The sequence below is a fragment of the Pezoporus occidentalis genome, unplaced genomic scaffold, assembly GCF_034315485.1.
Source record: "Pezoporus occidentalis ecotype Australia unplaced genomic scaffold, CSIRO_AGI_Poc_V1 ctg3, whole genome shotgun sequence".
Lineage (NCBI taxonomy): Eukaryota > Metazoa > Chordata > Aves > Psittaciformes > Psittacidae > Pezoporus > Pezoporus occidentalis.
This window is the reverse complement of record NW_026914940.1, coordinates 15,498,695-15,521,174: the sequence shown is the minus strand read 5'-3', so window position 1 is coordinate 15,521,174 and position 22,480 is coordinate 15,498,695. Positions and strand designations below refer to the sequence as shown.

At 36.0% G+C, this 22,480-nt stretch overlaps 1 protein-coding gene across 3 annotated transcripts in view; it reads right to left on the bottom strand.

Annotated features, from left to right (window-relative positions):
* CSMD3 (CUB and Sushi multiple domains 3) overlaps positions 1-22,480 on the bottom strand; it is a 578,676-nt gene that overhangs the window by 156,913 nt on the left and 399,283 nt on the right. For all 3 annotated transcript variants that reach the window (XM_062627150.1, XM_062627151.1, XM_062627152.1), the window contains 4 exons: positions 21,158-21,349; positions 19,728-19,866; positions 18,185-18,372; positions 7,627-7,821 (listed from right to left, as the gene is read on the bottom strand). In XM_062627150.1, coding sequence (XP_062483134.1) covers positions 7,627-7,821; positions 18,185-18,372; positions 19,728-19,866; positions 21,158-21,349 — 714 coding nt within the window. The remainder of the gene's footprint in view (positions 1-7,626; positions 7,822-18,184; positions 18,373-19,727; positions 19,867-21,157; positions 21,350-22,480) is intronic.

Here is a 22,480-nt window from a genome sequence, read left to right as displayed (position 1 = left end):
GTGGTGCTGGGCTGGCAACAATTGAGGGGGGCCCCCCCCCCCCCCCGGGGGGCCCCCCCCCCCCCCCCCCCCGGGCTCTCGTACTACCAACGACAACAATGATAAGGGAAAATAACAAGGGAAGAGAATACGATACCACCGGCCAAGAAACGAGTCCCACCCAGAAGCCTGTGTCCTTCCGGGTAACTCCCAGTTACTCCCTACCCCAGGCATGACGTGCTGTGGTATGGAATACCTCCTTGGCTAGCCTGGGTCAGGCGTCCCATCTCTGCTTCCTCCCAGCTTCCCCTCCTCCCTGGCAGAGCATGAGCCTCACAATGTCCTTGGTCAGGGTAAACATCACTTAGCAACAACCGAAAACATCGGTTTCACCAACATTGTTCCCAGGCTGGAAGTCAAAACACAGCACTGCACCAGCTACCACGAAGGAGAAACATGACTGGCTACTGCTGAACCCAGGACACTCGTCTGTGCTCTCAACTGTAACTCTAAATATAGCTTAATATCTGAATATATCTTTTAATAAAAATTCACTTAAGAACCAAACCAGTGCATTTCCTAGCATGCTATGTAAATAAAAATTTAAACTACCAACTTACTTACTCATTGTCAAAACAATAGAAAAATAGAAAATGAAGTGCAGTAAAACAGGGAAGAAAATGAAACTTTTAAAATTCAAAGCAACAAAACTTCTGTGGTAATTGGGAGTACACGAAGGTGTGTTACAGTTGTGAATCGTTATATTAACTTCTGTTACCACACAGCTACACTTCAGGATACAAAAAAGAAATCCATAATTAAAAAGGTTCTAGGGAATACCTGAAAAGAAGTCAAGTTTTGTCGTGGAAGATATTGTTCCTTAAAAATAATGTTAGATCAGAAAAATGCTGTTATAAATGCAACTTCTGAGTGAAACATCAAGAACATGAGATCAGAAAAGAGGCAGTTATAATTTAAGATGGACAATGATCTTGCTACAGTAGGTTAACTAACTGCTATATGTAGCCCAATGAAAAAGGAAGATTGAATTTCATTTTAAAACAATGCAGTCTCTTAATTGCAGTTTTTTCAATTCCACAGAACCCTCCCCTAGTCTTCACTGTGACAGTCCATGTGAAGACGACAAAACTTTTGCAAAGAATGAAGTATGTATAAGTCTCATACATGTAACTACCAACCTATCCCACCTAATAAAATCTTTCAGTTTCATGGGTTACTGAAGTCTTATTAAACAAGTATGAAGACCTTCAGACTGCTGAGTTTAAGTTAGACATATGTATATTTATCAGGTATAGCCACTGCAGATGACTGGCCCAGTTTATTTAATTCCAGTAATTAATTAACTGACTTACCTTAATTACTGTCTGATACTACATAATCCTACCCTACTTCAGTATCTTGCAACTTTTGGAAAAGACGTATTTGCTTATCTGTGTGAATAAATGGCAAGGATTTTTTTTTCCTTCTAAGGACAGAATACCCTGCAGGCACTCTGTCTGTTCTAAAAAACCTTCAAAGAAAGATATGTACTTATGATGCTAACACTTAATACAGAAACAAGCATATATTTATTTAAACTAGTCCTAGAAGATGTTTTTCTCTCCACCTCAAAATACATGATGGAATAATATTTTTTAAGAAAAAAAAAACAAAAACAAACCAATATTCTACTGGAAAATTCACATATTCAAAGCAAACAAATGTCAGTACTTAATATACAAAGTTAAAAAAAAAAAACACATGCTTTATTCTGCTTTTTCCCCCTGTGATTTCTATATGTTTTTATTGCCAAATTAATTAGAAACTGTATGTTAGTAAATTTACACATTTTATCATTTATGTTCTATACTCTATAAAACTAAATTTCCCTCATACATTTCCCTTGCTTGTTCATGATGTTTATTCAAACTAACAGTTGCATCTACTATTACACACAGTATTTATTACACAATGGACATTGTAAAGCCATATTATGAATTCCAAATGTGTATGTGAAAGGTAAGCAAAAGTAGTGCTTTGTGTGAATACATGTATGTGTCTGTATGTCATGGTTTAAACCCAGTCAGGTAACTTGTTCACTCACTCCCAGTGAGTGGTGCCGAGCTGACAACAATCGACGTCCGTGTCCCCCCCCCCACCGGGGTTCTCCCCCACTCCCGGAGGAATGGGGAGGAGGATCGAAAAAAAAAGTGCAACTCCCACGGGTTGAGACAAGAACAGTCCAGCAACCAATGTACACAAATCACCACCGCTACTATCAACTACAACAATGATAAGGGAAAATAACAAGGGAAGAGAATACGATACCACCGGCCAAGAAAACGAGTTCCACCCGGAAGCCCGTGTCCTTCCGGGTAACTCCCAGTTACCCCTCACCCCGGGCATGACGTGCTGTGGTATGGAATACCTCCCCGGCTAGCCTGGGTCAGGCGCCCCGTCTCTGCTTCCTCACAGCTTCCCCTCCTCCCTGGCAGAGCATGAGCCTCACAGAGTCCTTGGTCAGGGTAAACATCACTTAGCAACAACTGAAAACATCGGCTTCACCAACACTGTTCTCAAGCTGGAAGTCAAAACACAGCACTGCACCAGTTAACACAAAGGAAAAACATGACTGCTATTGCTGAACCCAGGACACTGTACTTATTTTTAATTGTTTTCTGAGTTTTCTTGAATTACTAACCTTTACAGCTCATTCAGATAACATTTTCAAGCTTTGTCTGATATGAAGAGAAGAAAGGCTTAAGAAAACCTGAGATTTTAGCTTAATCACATTGTTTAAAAAAACTGTAAGTTTTTGTGAAATACCAGCTATCCACATAACCCTATCGAAAGATCTTATTTTTATTTCGTATTTCCAAAGCCATTTATATATTTTACAGTAAACTCTCAGTGGCATGTCAATGGAAAAAAGAGCCTGCTGTCTCCAAGAAATACATACTGATAACCAAATCCCTACTTAATTACTGCCAAAGCCACTAGCTGGAAGCTAGCTTTTCTTTTTTTGTCTTTTTGACTTCATAGTTGTTGGTGTACAATGGCGAAGAGTAATGACTGTGTTCATACAAAACTGTGTCCTTAGGGTGAAGTTTCTAGGGTAACATATACTCATCCCTAGACGAGTACTCCTACTTTCTCAGTAATCTTCTGTCGTCCTAGTGCTAAGTTTTTACACAGACATGCAAAAAGTAACCCTACAATCCCTCCAAAATAGTGTTTGTTGTATGCTTATATCAAGCAGTATTACTATCAGTGTATTCAGATACTTCACTATAAGTTGTATTTCTTATGTTGCTGGTCTAAAGTCACACCCTGCTGGCAAGCAAGCACAGTAAATCCTTTTTATGCAGTCCAGATGCAAACATCAAAATGTACCTTCTTAATAACCTCTTTGAATCCGCTTTAGTGATCTTCTAAGAAACCTGTCTCTCTCCACTAACTGCATTGGGAGGAAAGCTTGGAATTGTAAAGAAACTGTCATATACTTGTAAAAAACAGGCAGTGGAAGCTTGGGAGCAAAAATTCATTATTTGGAAGTTATTTCACTCACAATAAAATATCTCATATTTTCTTCACAAGTCCTTAAACTGCCTTTTCAAGTTTTGACTATTAAGAGCAAACACAAATTCTAATTGATTTAAATTGTACTGATAAACACTCAGGTCATGGTTTACGTGACTTTATAAAACAGACATGTTATTCTGACCAAAATATTAAATGATAAATGCTTTGTAAGTAGCCAATATAGAATAATTTTAAGTAAAGCATGCTGCGTTAAGTGGTTAATTATCTGTAACTAATCAATTAATTTTTAAATTAATATTAATATTAATTAATATTAATTAGTTGATATCAATACTGATTATTATTCTATTAATATATATAATATTTATTACAAAATAACAAATATTAAGCTTTCCTGTGCAGTCTTCCATCCTAAAATTTTTCAGGTATAAACCTGATCTGAGCTTCCTCAAATATCTGTGACAACTTAATACAGATAGAAAAAAAACAATCATATAGAGGAGCATGAATTACTACAAAGTAAAATAAGAGCTACTGTCAGTGCCAAAACAAAGTACAGGTACTTCCTCTGACATTTCAGTTTTCAGGAAAAAAAATTATTTGGGTGAAGATGAGGCTGTAGGCACCCCTTTTTGCAGCTCCTAACAACAGAAATTGTTCTCCAGATCATATGGTAGTAGACTGAACATGTAGTTTAAAGACCTCTCTCCTTCCTCATAATGCACATGCATATATTTTTTAGCATGGTCCTTAATCACTAAACCACCGTGAGTACAGTACGCAATTGTGTACAGAAGACTGCGAATTAAGATTGTTTCAGTTGTAAATAAGAATGTTATTGTTACTTTTAAATATTATGGTATGTAATATTCTGTGAGAAACTGCAGGAATTTTTTCTTTTCTTTTGTTTGAAAGACAAACAGTACATATAAATATTCGGAATAATTATTCGGGATGTTTTGTTCTCCCCCCCAAGGCAAATAAAGCACAGGCAGCTCATGACATATTTGAGATAGTTGGACATATCTTTCAGCTGGAAATATTTTGAAGTCTGGATTCAAATATTTCCAAGGACTAAACAACAGACTGAACACCATAATGAAATGTAGCAATATTTTTAGTGACCAATAAATTATTTCTTCTGGTAGGAACTAAATTTTTACACTCAAGTGATTTGCGACTACGGGGTTTTGTTTTGTTTGTTTGTTTGTTTTTTTATTCTGTAAACAATTGTTTGTTGCCAAAAATTTAAAATTAACTACAGAGGGTGAAGAAATCATTAATCATCATGTCTGTCACAGTAAAATTGCATCTGCATATGCTAACTACATCCTGTTCTTAACATCCACCATGAAATGGCAGATAGCTTAGCTAATATGCTAATATGCCCAGATAATATTTGCATGTGTTCATAAAAGAATGAAGCCAATGATTTGGTTCACTTCCCACACTTATTAGAGAGGCTCAAGGTCATTTTAAATAATGATTTCAACCAAATGCAAGTCATACCTAATGCACATAGGACTAGGTCATAAAAAATACTTAGTGCAGAAAGGTACAATTACGAAAATATTAGCTTTATGCACTGAGTAGATTTTGGAAAACTATCCCTCTACGATCCTGAAAGCCTCTGCTCAACTTTTATCTAACTCTAAATTAATGAGTTACTGACTATTGGGGTCTATAAATACTCACATTCTCTAGGTATATACATTTTCCAAGAAAGCAAGTTTTGTCAGACTGAGGAATTCATCAACCCTTTCATGCTGAAGCCTGACCAGACCCAGAATATCAGCAAAGATTTCTTATGTGGCTTGATGAACCAGACATTTTCAGAGAAAGCTTAAAGCCATACCAAATGGTTGTCCTTCATTTACCTTTTAATTCTGAATGGAGAATGTTTTTTTTTTCCCCACATTTTATCTAAAAGGCTGGACTTCAGAACAAGAAAGATCCGTAATTCCTTTCTCTATGCGGGCCATTCAAACTCAGCTGACATTTCTCAAGAGTACATCTTAAGTTATATCAAGATATTCAGAATGGTTATAGAGATGGCACTCTATTCTCCTTTAGTGAGATTCTACCCTTCAATGAAAATACCCATATAAATTGCAAAAAGAAGTGTTTTTATTGAATTTCTCCCTTCCTCTTCTCTGACCTACTTAGCTACAAACATGAGCAAAATGAGGATTCACATTCATAATACTCCTTCATATTCTGAGATGAGGGCCCAAAGACAGAACATCTGACTGTGGTACTCAGTTGCTGTCTGGGTTTAAACCATGACAGTAGGTGAGACTGGTGGTCAGAACACAAAAATTAGTTCTCAAACTGTTTCTACCGGCTCCATATAATTGAAAGCTACTCAACTGATACCATCTTTCTCACAGCTGTATAAATGGTTTGTTTTTCTTGAGCTAAATCCCACTATAACAGGGGGTATTCATTACATAGTAAAAATATGCTATAATAAATCACTGCAACACATCTACAAACCTACACCAACTCTGAACTGGGTGAAAAGAAAGATAAATGAAAATTCCAAGGCTAAGTCACTTTATGGAGCTTATTCTGTGGCATCATACCCTAAAGAAGTGTGGGGTTTGTCATCTTTGAAATAAGGCCTTGTTCATCCAGGAAAGGAAATGGTTCTGTTAGAATCAGTGACAACAACCCTTTCAAGACAAGATTTTTTTCCTTTCATTAAACTGACAGTTCACCCAAGTAAAACAGTCTCCCTTTAGTGTATGTCAAAATAGATAGAAATTGAAGCTTACTAAGCAGATTATAAGTGAATAGACCCAATTATTGCATCACTGACAAAGAAACTACTTATCTTTTGATGAAAAAGATCTTCCAAAAGAAGGAAACATTTTGTCTCTTATACACAGCATTCCTCACTGACTGCTATCCCCCCCTTCCAACATTCATATTGCATTTTAAAAAGAGAAAGAAACTTCTGCCTTCCATTGCACACAGTCTACAAGTCTGAAACACTTATAGTTTCCTAGGGCAAGTTTTCCAATTTGATGCTACTGAATTTTCCTATTCAGTGTTATGATGGTTTTGGTGGATAATGAAAGTTCTAAGTTCTTCAAATGCCTACAAAATTAATTGGTTATTTTTTTTATAGTTGACAACTTATATATCTTTTTTATTTTATTCTTACTCTACCATCTAATTTGCAAAAGAAATTTAAGTACACAAAAAAAAAAAGAAAATCCACACCGTAGTTAAAATATTAAAATTGGAAATTGAATTAGCAGGGTTTTTTTTTTTGTCTTTAAATTATGAAAAGGAATTGAAATTAACATGGTAATGAGGAGATTCTACTTTGATAAATAAAATATTAGTTTTATGATCTGGCATTTTTGTGTTGTTCACAAATATCTGGATAGATGGGAGGGTTTTGTGCTCAGTTTTACAGATTATGTGAAAAGAATATTGTTTTGTTTTTTTTTTTTCTGAAGTGGCTGTCGATTGCTGGCAAAAATTAACACCAAATCAGCAAAACAAATATTGAATCTTTTAAGAGTTTAAACCTAAAAATGTTTACATTTGAGATACTGGTAGTATAACCAAAGACAGGGGTTTCCTGAAATAAGTGGAGTTTTTCATAAAAATTTGAATGATTGGATCTTTGGTGCATTTCAAGGCTGAATTTTCCTAAAGACCACATATGCAACAGGTTAAATGATGTAATGTTGTATATACAAAATACTTCATCTACATGGTTTAAAAACCAGTAGTAACAAAAAGAAACAAACATATATTGTTACATCCAGAGTATACTTCATGCTATGTTTAAATACATGTATATCACTATGTTGTAAATTTGCTGATTCAAGAATACAAATTGTCATAGAGGATGACATTACTATTAATCTCTATTTACAATATTAGCTTGTAGCACTGTTTAGTCAATGTTATTAAAACCTTGAGTTATTAAATGTTATTTGTATTAAGTATATAATTGAAAAGGACTTTGTCCTAAAACAGAAGTTTATTAAAATGGCTTAATCTAATTTTCTACCTGTTTCTTCAATGTGACAAAGCAAGAATAATAACAACAGCATCTATAATAAATGAAAAAAATGCTCTTACCATGACAGCTGGGTAGGGCTCTATTCCATCCAGGTCTTCCATCGTCTCCCATGATACATGTTAGTGTAGAATATCCTTGAAGTATGTAACCGGCATCGCAGTAATACGTGACAGTTGACCCCAGTTTATAATCCATTCCAAGTCTTGTTCCATTCATTATATTTCCAGGATCAAAGCAAGACTCACGCAGCTTTGCTATAGCAGAAAAAAAATGCAAACTTAGTTCTGAATATAATCTAAAACATAAGAACTATTTCTCTGGAGTTTCCTCAAGGTCTTATTTGAACATTCTGTAGATACATAATGTTCCTTCCATTCTTACACCAAAGCCTCTCTCTCCATTACTATATAATGACGAAAATCATCTTTCCTATACTTTTTGTAGACAATACCTATAGAACTCCATAATGAGAATTATTTTGTTCCAGAACTCACTGGGACCAAAGATTTAGTTACATAGTTAGATGAAGTTAGAACTATGGACACTGTTCCAATAGATAAAACATATCATAGTTTTAAAACTGTGGTCTGAAAACTCTGAAGTGGTAGAAACCAGCACAAGTAGTTTGTTACAAAATAAAAAGTATCCAAATGAATGTATTCAAAATTAATAAATCACAAATGAATATCTATATCCATTCAAATGATATACTGACATATTTTCAAATATGGGTGGGAATTTTCCCTCACAAGATGACAAAGCATACAAATACTACTTAAAATTTATCTCCCTTTTTTTGTTGTTGTTGTTATTTAGAGCTATTTGTTTAAAAATATTGAAATTCAAAAACATGACTATGCTCTTATCTTTGCTTCCCTTTTCCTTCTATAATGTGAATACCTGTATGTTTAATATCCAAGACCTAAAAAACTCCAAAAAAAATAACCACTCAGCGTTTCTAATGAAAAATATTACTATAAAGAAGGGGAGAAATGACAAAAATTCCAGAAAAATTTGCAATATGTTTCCAGTTAGGGGAAAAAAAAAAAAAAGAACAAACAGAAAATGTGCTAGGACATGGTAGAAGCTGGAATGAAGCAGATAATTTTGTGTTGTGCAGGATGGTATTTGAATTAATTTCTTTTATGAAGCAGAAGACAGAAATTTCAGATTTTCTTCTTTACCAATTAAGACTATTGTGGAGAAGATCAATAGGAACACTTATTATATTCTGCAGGATCAGTGCCTACTTTCTAATACATCAAAAAAAAGAGGTGTTATTTTACAAGGCGTATTTGCACTGCGGAATTTTCAGCTACAGATAGGAACAGTTGCAAAAAGACAATGTGAGGAAAACTATTTAAGAGTTTCAGATACAAAGAACTTTATCTGACTCTGGCAGTATCTAATCTGAAAACTTAGTTTCTTAGCTTCTTAGTTTCTGAAAACTTAAGATAATATGGCAGAATTATTATATAGAATCATAGAATAGTTAGGGTTTGAAAGGACTTTAAGATCATCTAGTTCCAACCCCCCTTCCATGGGCAGGGACACCTCCCACTAGACCATGCCACCCAACTATTATACAGTTTAGCCACATATCAGCTATTGAGCACTGTGAGAGACAAGCTAATGAACTAAAGAGATAGTTGGTTTGATCCCCTAAGGCCAATTTTATGTTGTGGTATTTACGAGAGGAAAGAATTACATTGCAAAAGTACTGCAGTACATTTACAATTGAAGAGGGAAACACACAATAATTCTGTTGAAATTTCAACATCATACCTTCCAAAAGAACATGAAGACCTCCTAATATGTTTAGCTGTTTATTATGACTTACGTATCTAATTGTCATGTTTTAAACCAAGCTGGTAATTACGGAGCATTCTCACACACACACCCTTCCTCCTCCCTGGGCAGGAAGAGGAGGAGAAGCAAAAGAATGTAAATCCCACGGACTGAGATAAGAATAGTCCAATAACTAAAGTACAGTATACTACTATTACTACTACTACTGCTACTACTACTACTACTACTACTACTACTACTACTGCTAAGGGAAACAACAAGGGGAGAGAATATAAAACTAAAAGGGGAAATTAAAACAAAAACCCCACAAGTGATGCACAATACAATTACTCACCACCTGCCGGCTGATACCCTGCCCGACCCAGGCAGCGATCAGTCCCTTCCAGGTAACTTACCCCAGTTTATATAGTGGGCAGGACATGCTGTGGTATGGAATACTCCTTTGGCTATCCTGGCTTCCTGTGCCCCTCCTCACTGGCAGAGCATTAGAGACTGAAAAGTCTTTGATCTGGGTAAGCGCTACTTAGCAACAACTAAAATATCGGTGTGTTACCTGCACTGTTATCAGATTAAAGCCAAAACGCAGCTCTGTACCAGCTACTAGGAAGAAGATTAACTCTATCCCAGGTGAAACTAGGACACTAATCTACAGAGTATGCTTCTGATATGAAAACCAGTATAATAGTAAGTAATAGTTACATCACATAGTTTATTGTTAAGAAAAGGTATTTGATACCTACACTGATTCACATAGGTAGTTGTGTGGTGCCTGTAACATCTGTCTCCTGTTCTGAATGGTAAGTTTTCAAAGTACCATGTGACACTGGAAAAAGAAAGGCTAAAACTTTTATAACACTCATTCAAAAATTTGGATGGAAAATCAAAAGTTAAAAGATAAAATTTACTAGAAAGTCTGAAAGTTATCACATAGGTATTAATAATTATTATGTAAGCAAATCACACTTTCATTTGAGAAGTCTGGCAGACCTGAGGGTAAACTAAAAATTCTTTCAAGTCCAAATTCTCAAATAAAAAATAAAAAAGAGAGAAAAAAAAAAAATCTAATTTAGGACTATAACACTTTGACAATAGCGAGGAAATATTGTGATTTCTTCTTACTGAACTGATATTAATATATTTGTATTGATGCACAACTGATAATATGAGACCACCATTCTGGAGTTTATGATAAGAAACCTAGATGTCATAATTCTAGAAGGTCCTTGGATGGAGATTAGTACTACATGAGAAATTAAAGAGAGAAAAAGATAAAGTCATCCATTATGTCTGGTGCATAAATCAAAAAATAAGAAATGATCTGTCACAGCACAGATTTTCTCTAGAGAAAACTTACAGCCCTGTAATTTTCTTTTCCCCAAAGGTACAGTTGTGACAGCCTCCTGAAGTTGCTGATTAAACAGTAATAATGTCACTATAGAAATACAGTTTGTTAATAACTATTCTGAAAAAGTAAAGCCTTGAATACTTAACACCTTCAGAGTACTCTGGCAAATCTGAAATAGCTGCTAAGTGAACTTGTAAAGAAAGTCAGTATACTACACTACAATATACAAGGAAAAAGTCAAATGTAGCAAAAGGATTCATCCGGTCAAGCTGAGGGACTCTGGGGGGAAAAAACAAAAACAAAAACAAACAAACAAAAACAAACAAACAAACAAACAAAAACAAACAAAAAAACAAACAAAACACCAAACTGAGCCAAAAAGAAGACAGTATTAACAAATTTGTAAAAATATAACAGAAGTGCTCCCAGGAGACAGGAGGAGAAGTTCTTTACCATCAATGTCATATTGCTCCAATTGAAGAAATCAAGACACTGATGACCCCTTAGCCTGTTCCCTTTCTTTCCTAAGAATACTAGTATCATTAAGTTGAAAACAAAGAAGGGCAGTGGCAGGTTTAGCAGAACAGAGAATATGCTTGACAGCGTGTGTGTGTTACAATTTTAGCTGTATTATTATAAAGACTTTTTCTGTAGTTACAGGGTTTTTTAAGTTTTTTTCTGTAATAGGAATGAAATAAAAATAATCCTTTCATTAGTCAGGTAAGATTTCAGTTACAGTAACATTATATTCTTGGTTGCACATACTTTGTGCAAATTCCTTTTGCCCATAATAAAACTTTGCAACAAGCTTCAAGAAAAACATCAGTTACTTCTCTGGTAACATTCACATACTACTCGATCAATTCAGGCTTCTGAAATACAAGCTGTAAACAGGGAGCGATATGTGCTGCCACAATCTCAAGTTCAACAAAGAAGTCTCTTTTAGCTAATGTGGTAATGATGCTCAAATCCTCTAGAAAACTAGTATCCCTGTGAATGGAGAACATCATTGAAAGCCAAGAGAAGCAGTTGCTTTGCCCAGAACTTGATTACTTATTACTCCATCCATAAGTCTCAAAGAGAACACAGACATAATAAGCTTCTTAGTGTTACAACTATAGCAAATATTCCATAATTATTCTTCAGAGCATGTATTAGAACTAGCGAGCTGTTCTTCCATTATAAGCTAGAAATGAAGGAAGGGAGGAAAGGAACAACAAAACCCAACCAGAGGCATGATTATAGATCAGACTTGAGACCTGGGTGAGGTCTGAGATTTGTATCTGAAAAATACGGCCCATCAATGAAGCACAGTTTGAGTACTATTGCCATTTAAGATAGGACTACTGCAGTCCAATGTGCTCACCTGGACAACAGCAAAATCTTTTAGCATGTCTCACAGTTTACTCAGGGATAAGAATCCACTGTTTACCGCCTCATTTACGAGTTCTGCCTCTTTCTCCTCCTCTTCTCATGATGGCGCTGCTTCAGCATAGCCTGCCTCATCCACTTCCTCCTTTCTCTTCATAGTAGGAGTTTCTTTTCTTAGTAAATGAGCTGACTTTCACATCCAGTGTTCCATTTTGTTTATAGGGGCCACTGATACTGGCACAGGTTCGTTTGCTGGTTCAGTTGCAATGCCTGTCACAGTAGTTGTAGTAACTGCAGTGCCTGTCATTTTCTTATCAGATCCAAAGACCTTCTCTTCCCCTGGAGGGTACTGAATAGTGTTGAGAAGGTATTGGTACGCATGGGCCAGACCCCAGAACATTGCAGTGATTTCTGTCTGGAAATGCCAGGGTGACAGCATACATTTCCAAATATTTTACTAGTTTCTCTGGATTCTGCACTAGCTCAGGGGTGAAGTTCTAAAACACTGGAAATGCTGACTGTCCTAAATACTTTTCCATACTATCCCACACACCCTGCCCCTCACAACCATCCAGCCTTGGGGCAGATCTGGTATCTTAAATGGTTGTTTATCTCTAAGCAATATCATAATACATTCAGGAGACATAGCAATAGGAACATGCTAGTTCGCACATCCCAGGGATGTCCAAAATTCTCAAGAGGTTTATAACCAACCTGGAGGTGAAAGGGAAGAGAACGGGACAGGTGAAAGTGGTCCACCTTTTCTCACCCACAGATTGGCTCACCAAGGAGAAAAGGTAAAGAGTGTAATCACTAATAATTTCTGAGACATTGTTTCAAAGGCATGGAGATGACAGCAGTGCTTAGTACAAATAACAGATTCGTTTCATGAAAAGTAATTTTATCTTCTCATAAATCAGTGTTACACAGTACAGCAAAACGATAACTTTAATCCGGCCCCCAGAGATGATAAACAGCACAAGAGGAAATATGACCAGTAAATAAGTTGCTACATAAGACAGCTCTGAGAAGAAGCACAGCAACTCTGAGAGAAAAAAAAAAAAAAATCAATATTGTGACCAGCGACTATTAACCTAACATAATGAATACTTATAACAAATTTGTTTTAACATGATCTGGTCAGATCTGTTGTTATTTATTCGAGCCCCCTGTCAGGTGCCAAAAGGACTGTTGTGGTTCAACTCAGCATGCAGATAAAACACCACAGAGCTGTTCAATCACTCCCCATCAGTGGAATGGGGGATGGAATGGGAAAAGTGGTAGAACTCATGGGTTGAGATAAAAAAAGTTTAATAGGACAGAAAAGGAAGGGAAAATAATAATAACGACAGAAAAATATACAAAACAACAAGTGATGCACAATGCAAGTTCTCACCACCTGCTGACCAGCCCACCCCTGAGCAGCGGGCTGCCAACCCCCAGGAAACTCCCTCCATTTTTTTGTTCAGCATGACATTCTACGGTATAGAATATCCCTTGGTCAGTAGGGGTGTGGTGGTTTAAACCCAGTCAGGCAACTCGTTCACTCACTCCCCCCCTTCTTTCCCTCCCCGTACTCCCGGAGGGCTGGAGAGGAGAATCAAAAAGAATGCAACTCCCACGGGTTGAGATAAGAACAGTTTAGTAACTAAGGTATAACACAAATCACTACTGCTACCACCAATAATAATAATGATAAAGGAAATAACAAGGGAAGAGAATACAACATCTCATTACCAACTGACTGATAACTCGCCCCCCTCCAGCCCGACCAAGCACCAACCAATACCTCCTCCAACCCTGCAGTCTCCCAGCCCTTCCGGCTAACTCCCAGTTACCTCCTGGGCATGACGTGCTGTGGTATGGAATACCTCTTTGGCTACCTTGGGTCAGGTGTCCTGCCTCTGCTTCTTCCTGGCTTCCCCTCCTCCCTGGCAGAGCATGAGGCTCACAAAGTCCTTGGCCAAACCAAAACACCACTCTTATCAGCTCTGTTCCCAGACAGAAAGTCAAAACACTGCACTGCACCAGCTACCAAGAAGGAGAAAAATGACTGCTACTGCTGAACCCAGGACAAGGGGTCAGTTGTCCTGCCTGTGTCCCCTCCCAGCTTCTTGTGGCCCACCCTCCTCACTGGCAGGGCAGCACGAGAAGCTGAAAAGTCCTTGATTTAGTGTAAGCACTGCTCAGGAACAGCTAAAACATTAGTGTGTTATCAATGTTATTGTCATCATAAATCCAAAATACAGTACAATGCCAGCTATTAGAAGAAAATTAACTGTCCCAGCCAAAACCTGGCTCCTATAAGCCTGATTCTCCATCCTCATAGGATCCCTCTAAATAGCAATGTACCTTCCACAGTACTGGTACTTCCCTCCAAACTGCTGCTGTCAACAAACTTTTTCTGTCTCATCATACAGTTCATCAATAAAGAGAGCACTGCCCATATTTTCAATCACAATTAAGACTAACCAAAAGTTCAAGCTCAGCAATCAAGTCAGTTTTCCATCCTCCTTACCACGCACTTATCCAGCCTCCATCTCAGCTCTCAGGATACTGGGGAAGAGCGTGTTAAAGGCCTTTCTAAAGTCAGGGTATTCAATGTTCAGTACTCTCCCCTTGTCCATACTGCCATTTATCTCCTCATAAACAGTGATATGTCAGTTGGGCATGATTCCCCATGGTAAATCCATAGAGACTGTTCCCAAAGAGCTATTTGTCCTTGTTTTCAGGAATAGTTTCCAGGTAGATTTGTTCCATAATCTTTCTAGGGACTGAGTTTAAAACTACCAGCCCTGCACTTTGCTGGGTCTTCCTTGTATTCAAGGTGCACATATTTATCTTTTCTATTCAACAAGAGCCACCCTGACTGCCATGACCTTTCAGACATGATTGAAAGCAGCTTTGCAGTGGCATCAGCCAGCTTCCTCTTGGGTGCATCTCACCTGTTCCAATGGAGATATGCACAACTAGATGGCTTAATTGCTTCCTGACTATTTTTTCCTCCTTTATGGACAATGTTTCACTTCCCCAAATCCTAGTCATAGGTCCAGGAAGGACTAGGAGCAAAACAGACCAGTGAAAAACAATGTAAAAAGTTATTCAGTACCACAACTTTTTCCACTGTCTTTTCCTTGGGTCTTCTGCCCTAGTGGTGAGTAACCATTCCAATAGACTATTTTCCATAGTCATCTAGCATCAAAAAATTGTCATCAACACCATTAAGAGATCCTTTGGACTGCTTCTGGTAAGCCACTTCATTCTTGAAGAAGCTACAGGAGTGTTAAAAATTCCATGTGATTATGAGGACTATGCTTCATCCAGGTATCTATTTTTTCTTGGACAGCTGGTCTGTTTCTGACACCTACAAGAATATCATCTGTATTGGTTTCCTCAATTAACTGAACTGTTCTCTGCTCTTGAAAATGATAATCCTTTACAAAATGGAAGCTCTTATTCAAAGTAGTTTAGGACTTTTAGGTGTACACCTTAAATGTATTCTCTACCATTCCCTGCCTTTTCCTTCCTGGTTTTGACTTATCACAACACTAAAAACTTCTCTCTGAAACCTGCTGCTCTGCAGGCTCCCTGCCCAGTCACACATTATAAACAAACAAACAAACAAGCAAACAAAACCAAAACCAAAACACTTGGTTAATAAAAAATTCTAGTAAAAGTTTTCTGCTCAATAACGTAATTCTTAATTTAATCTCATGCTTACAATATTTTCTGCTTACAATATGCTATCCAAGAAAATAACAAAAAAAATTCAGAATCTTTACAACTGCTCTTTTGCCAAATAGTAAGTTATATCACTTTCACATATTAAGACATAGACTTGTAGAATCATTTAGGTTGCAAAAGGCCTTGAAGACCATTGAGTCCAATCGTTACCCTGACACTGCCAAATCCCGCACTAAAATATGTCTCTAAGTGCTATATCTACACATCTTTTAAATACTTCCAGGGATAGCGACTCAAACACTTCCCTGAGCAGCCTGTTCCAGTACTTCACAACCCTACCCATGCAGAATTTTTTTCTAATATTCAATATAAACCTCCCCTGGTGCAACTTGTGGCCATATCCTCTTATCCTATCACTTGTTACTTTAGACAAGAGACAGACACCCACCTTTCCACAACCTCCTTTCTGGTAGTTGTAGCATTATAAAATCTTCCCTGAGCCTCCCCACCTAAACACCCCCAGTTCTTTTAGTGGCTCCTCATAAGGCGTGTGCTCTAAACCCTTCACCAGCTTCATTTCTCTTTTTTGAACATGCTCCTGCACCTTAGTTCCTTTCCTATAGTGAGAGGTCCAAAACTGAACACTGAATTTGAGGTGCAGCCTCACAGTGTCTTTATGCTACTACTAAAGTAAGTTAAGCAGAGCAGTGTCATATTTAGCAGTTATTCCCAGTAGAAATGGAATAATTCACTGAGCAAACTGGTCCTCTGCTTATGGGATTTCAAGCTGTCCAAATTTCATAATTCTTAACATTTTTCAATGGGAATTGAAATCCTTCCTTTTGTTTATGTCTCATTGTTCTAAGGTAGAGGTTGAAATGCATACTTCAGATATTCTGAGAAAAGCAGGAGATATAACCATATCAGCTGAACAGGGAAAATTAGGATTAGATTGATTCCTTTCTCAAACTTCCCCTCACTTACATATAAACACAATGCATAAACAAATGCCTAAATCCTCCCATTGTTTGTATTTCCAGAACCTTTACAAATGTGATGAAAATTTACATAATTTCTTTGGCATCATTACTCCTGGAAGCACAGAAAGAAAAGAGATCTTAGTGGCACATACAGGCAAGCAGTTATGTTATATTGTATTTTGTCTTGATTCCAGTGTGCAGTGCTTCACTTCTTTGTTTAAACCTAGATCAAGAATAACAAGAGATTGCATCCTTAATGAGCATCCTTCATATTTGGATTGGTGAATGGGAAAAACATTTAATTCCATTAGACAAGACTGTATTCGATAGCACAGCAGAAAAAGTCTTGGCCCTTTGAAAAATCAACATACTTTCTTGTTCTTCAGAATGTCTGTGTTCCTGAACTGCTTTCTATAGCATTCTATTTGCCTTTGTCATTCTTCAACTTAATTGAGAAGGAAGAAGAAATATTTTTAAGTGATGTGGAACAGTCTTGGGATCACCATACATCTGGGCTCACTATCAACATGTTTGACACCTACATTTAACTGCTTAAGACTAGCTTAACTGTGGAGACATCCTTCACACCTGTTGATTCCAATGACTTTAGAAAAGTAAAAGAGGACTTTGTGGGTTTGCCAAAGCAATAAATGCATCAGTCTTTCCCTTGTAAATCTTTTCATCTGTTAATTGCTATTAGAATAAATGGAGAAGAAAATAAATCCGAAGAGGTTAGCATGCACTGCCCCTATACCAGCAGCATCTATATTTTCTCTCTGGTTGTCTTTAAAGATTACTGGGTATTTTCATATTCATTTAATATCAAGTATTTGTTTCTTGAGCCACAGAGAGGCAATTATGAAAGCTGCTATTGATTCTGAATTTTACAGGCCTGTATTTTCTTTTTTTTTACTGTTACGACCTCAGATCTCTCTGGGACATGCAGACAGCTCTACCATGGGCTATCATACAAATATCTAGCCAAATATTTTTTCATTTTCAGTATTTGTCTCCTAGATCCTGGCACATTGTTTCATCTTACAGGATCTTAAACATATGCCAACATGCCCTACTATGTGAAGAAAAAATAGAAATAAATTATATTCTGAAAAATACATGTATATGTGCCACTAGGTTTTGTTACTGAATCATTATTTTGGATATCTGTCAACTGTTGTCTGATTTGTTTTTTTCTTTTGGAATCATGCATTTAACATCATCATATATCAGCGAAATAAAATCATATTAGAGGTTTATCTTAAATTAGTACCTTTGTAACATTATATTTTGTATTTAGAGATAATACACGTTATCATACTCTTAGGCAAAATAAAAATATTACCAAGCAGAAAATGATGAGAAATTCAAACAGATTAAAATTTAAACTCGTACACTGAACGTTTTTAATAGAAAACTCTCTTTATTTACCTTTGTACTCCAGATGGAATCCAGTAAAACTAACAGATCCATCACTCCGAAAAGCCAGATGCATGGTATTTGAACTGCTTTCTATCCTCTCGGGCAGCTTGCTATCTTGAAAGCTCCCAATAAGAGGGCTATTAGTGTCTGGTCCATCATAGATATAAAGAAAATCATAATTTGGTTCTATACTGAAACTGTAGAACAAAGAAGAGAATTGTTAAATAAAATGTGCTTTGCTAAACATTTTCACTCTTATTAGGTTAAATAAAAGTTTGCTATCACTGTTTTCATAGAACAAAAAAGAAACCGTCCACTGTCAGAACAGTGGTTTGCATAAGTGTTTGATTAGAAAACAACAGAAATACTGTATTTATTGATTCTCTGCTTAGAAAAAGCATTTTACTTCTGGCCAGAAAGAAGAAAAAAAAAAAAAAAGGAAACATTTTAAATAGAAAAAAAATAACAACAATATTCCTAAAACTTCAGAGAAATAAACAACATAGATTTACTGGAACCCATGGCAGAAATGCTCTATGATAAAATGCAGTCTGCTGCAGAGTGCACACAGCTTCCAGTCAGATTGAACACCCTCACACACCCAGGAGATGATCTTCCAGTAACCTTAAAGGCAAGATGCATTTTGCTTACAATCAGTTTAAATGAAAAGGAGTAGCATTGAAAGCTCATCTTTTCTCTTGAAATTCATTTTAGTTAATTTTCAAAATCTAATTAATTATTTAACTATAGACAAATTAATTAGTGTATTTTTAACCTACATTTGTTTAAGGGCAGAGGGCTAACGAATAAGATTATCTCTGTACAAAAGCAGATTTAGAAAAGATTATTTGTAAAAAACTGAAAAAAAACAACCATTATTTTGTCTATACTTCATACTAGTTCCTGATTAAAACTAATGCAGGCATTAAAGACCTTGTCAGTTCCTTTAGGGAAAGTATTATTTTGCTATTGGATTATTTCAAAAATATTTCCTCGCAAAAGATATGCAAAACTCTCTCAAATGTCAGCAGCTTCAACTTTTTAAGTGTCATAGTCTGTACTGAGTTTAAAAGGGTTAGAGGGGTAATTCCCACTCAAAAGCTCATTTAACAGTACTCAGTGGAGTATCCAAATTTTTGTTTATACAGTAAGGGGTTTTTTCCTCATTCTGCAACAGTTTGCATGTCGTAAGTGAGTCAAGTCTCAGTAAGTGTGCAATCTGATGTGACCAAGGCTAAGCTTGTCAGCTCCTGTCAAGAGTCATAGTGATTGTCTAGATTTGAAGAACAGCTTGGCTATATTTGGGACCTATGAACTGTTTGCATACTATACTATACTATGAAAATATTTTCATTCTAAGATGGAAGATATCTTATACCTAAATGTACAATGTAAAGAGCAGAATACTATTAAATATTTTAGGTTCATGATATGTCTTTCACTGCTGCACAGTAAAAAAGTGCTTAGATTTCAGCATTCTACAATCAACAAAGTAGTTAAATTGAACAACTCCCTGTAATAAAATTACAAACATTAGCAAGTAGCAATTTACCTGATAAATGCTAATGATATAACATAATCATCATTAACAGTGATAGTCCAGTCACAATCTCTGCTGTGAGGATAAGGATGAGGGAAGTTTGGTGAAAGTATAAAACCTGATGAGCCAGTCAAGTTTCCTCCACAGGGAGCTGTGAATGCAAATAAATTAGAATTGAAGAGAGAAGGTGAAAAGAAAAAGAAGCAAGTACCAACAATCTGTTCACTGACATTTAATGTCCTCCAAAAGTTAAACAAGAAACAAGTGAAGTATTTACAAAACTTTAATAGAAAAAAAAACCAAAATGTATTCACATTTCTCCTTAGATAAATAGTAATACTCCTAAGTGAAAAACTTGTTTTTTTGAACTCTGTGTCCTTTTACTTGCTTGCATAACATTATGTCAAGTCTTTCCTGAAAATACCATGAACTTGAAAAATGCTCTAGCTGCAGACATAAAAAACTTAACTGGATAAGCTTTCCACTATCTTTTTCTTCTTAAAGGCATTCTAAAATTTCATAAATTTGATCTACTTACACCGATAATGCAAGTATCTGCATTTTCACCAGACAGCATTGATTGGTAATTAGGATCAAGACTGATACAATGTAAATAAAAATTTGAAAGAAACACTCTAATTGCAGTTTTCAACCTCAGAGATAAATAAAATATTTTTTAAGTACACACACAGAATTTAACAAATGTATTTCTCTGTGTGATTTTGAGGTTGCTAAATATTGTGTGTTTGTGGTCCAGAAATGGAAATACTTAATGAAACCAGTAAAATTACCATTATCCACAGGAAGTCTTGTACTTCAGCATCCTTTAATTAAGAGTTCATGTAACAAGTGAATAAGCGTGTTTTCTAAAGACGTTTTCTCAAATTTTATCAAAAAGATTCTAGATAAGGTTCATAGATACTTATTTTCACAATCAAAGCCTATAAAGTGGTAATCTGCAGTACTAGAGAATGTAACTAATTGCTCAGGTCTTCTGTAACAGAGATTCTGTAAACTCAAAAGTTACCTTAATCACTTAAAGAATGAAAGAATTATTTAAGTTGGAAAAGACCTTTAAGATCATCGGGTCCAATTGCTAACCTTACACTGCCAAGTCCACCACTAAACCATGTCACTAAGTCACATCTAGATCAGACTACCCAGGATAGTAGTCACTGACACTGACTTTTTTGCCTTTCTCTGTCACAGATCATCAAATTATAAATGATACAGCCTTGAAAGGGACAAGATAAGAACTATTATACCAACAATTACAGAGTAAATATTTTGTTAATGTCCATTGGAGCTCCATGAAGAATAATTCATCAGATGTGCAACACTCCTGCACATTTGTTCTTCAAAGAAAGTTCCTAGAGCAGTGTGATTCATTACACCACAATTTCAAAATTAAGGTAAGTATTATTTGATTTTTTTCTGCATACCTATACAGACTGGTGGATTGGGCTGCCAGAAGTACCGATTTTCTACCTGAATGCAGGTTATTCTCTCATCTCCTTGCAGTTCATAGCCAGGGTCACACTGAAAAATGACAGTGTCTCCAGGTTCTCTCCCATCCCCATTTCTAGTTCCATTCATGGGGACACCAGGATCACGGCAGGCAGTAGCTACAGAACCTAGCAGAGAAATGAAAAAAAAATAAATTTTAAAGTCATCTTTTCCATCCATTTTTGCTCCATTACATTTTTCCTACTCAATTCTAAAATGTTGAGAAATCATCCAACAATCTGCTGCTTTTATACTGTTAATTTATACTATTTATACCATTAATTTTCGCCACCTGCTTTAATTATTGGAAGTATTCATTTAATCTTTTTTTTTGGAGTAAAGTCAGTAGAGCATTGCAATATGTAAAAATAAGAGTAGATTTCCTAGTACCCTAGACACTCAGCATTTCCACCTTAGAGGAATTTTTGATAGGAATAATGGAAAGAATGGATTATACACTTGCACAATACATTTACCATGCTAGGCTTTTGTAATAATATTAAAGAAATCACCTACACCCAAAAAATACACATATGGACTTAGCCTGACAGAAAATACAGCTACGCTTAATGCATAACTGCAGATTATTACTAAGACCCTACACACAATTACAATGACTATGAAAGAAGTATGAGAAAATTACAGATGTTTTCCCTAGATTTAACATAATATGATGAACATACTCTTTAATATATTTTGTACCAAAATATGTAAGCTTATGTGGAAAGTAAACACATCAATATTTAAGTAGATATTATTTCCTAGTTACATTATAAAACAGCAACATGTTATATATATTACAAATAAATAACAAATGTCAGAGTTGCCTGTTGAACTAGTCCCATTGAGCTCATCAACCTATATAACAAACATGAAGTGGCTGTACTAAGATTTAGTTCAGCTGTCCTCTTTCTGGGGACCTAATACCAGCAGATAGAAATGTATTAATCTGAAACATTTACGATGGTTTTGAAGAACAAACCATGATTTAAATAAGTTATTTCCCTAGGAAAAAAACACAAGTATCTTGCTTTCCAAGATGTAATTAAAAAAAATAAAATAAAATAATTAGATCTATGAAGTTCTGCGGCTTTTTATGGGGTTTTCAACACAAGTCCTGAGTAAGGGGGAAAATAAACATGAAAGATAATAGTTTTTTAATATAAGTATTGAAGATATTAAATTTTCTGCTTTAGAAACAAGGATCACATTCCTGTATATATCTTTAAATAAGCTGCTAGTTTTTAATTTAGAAACAA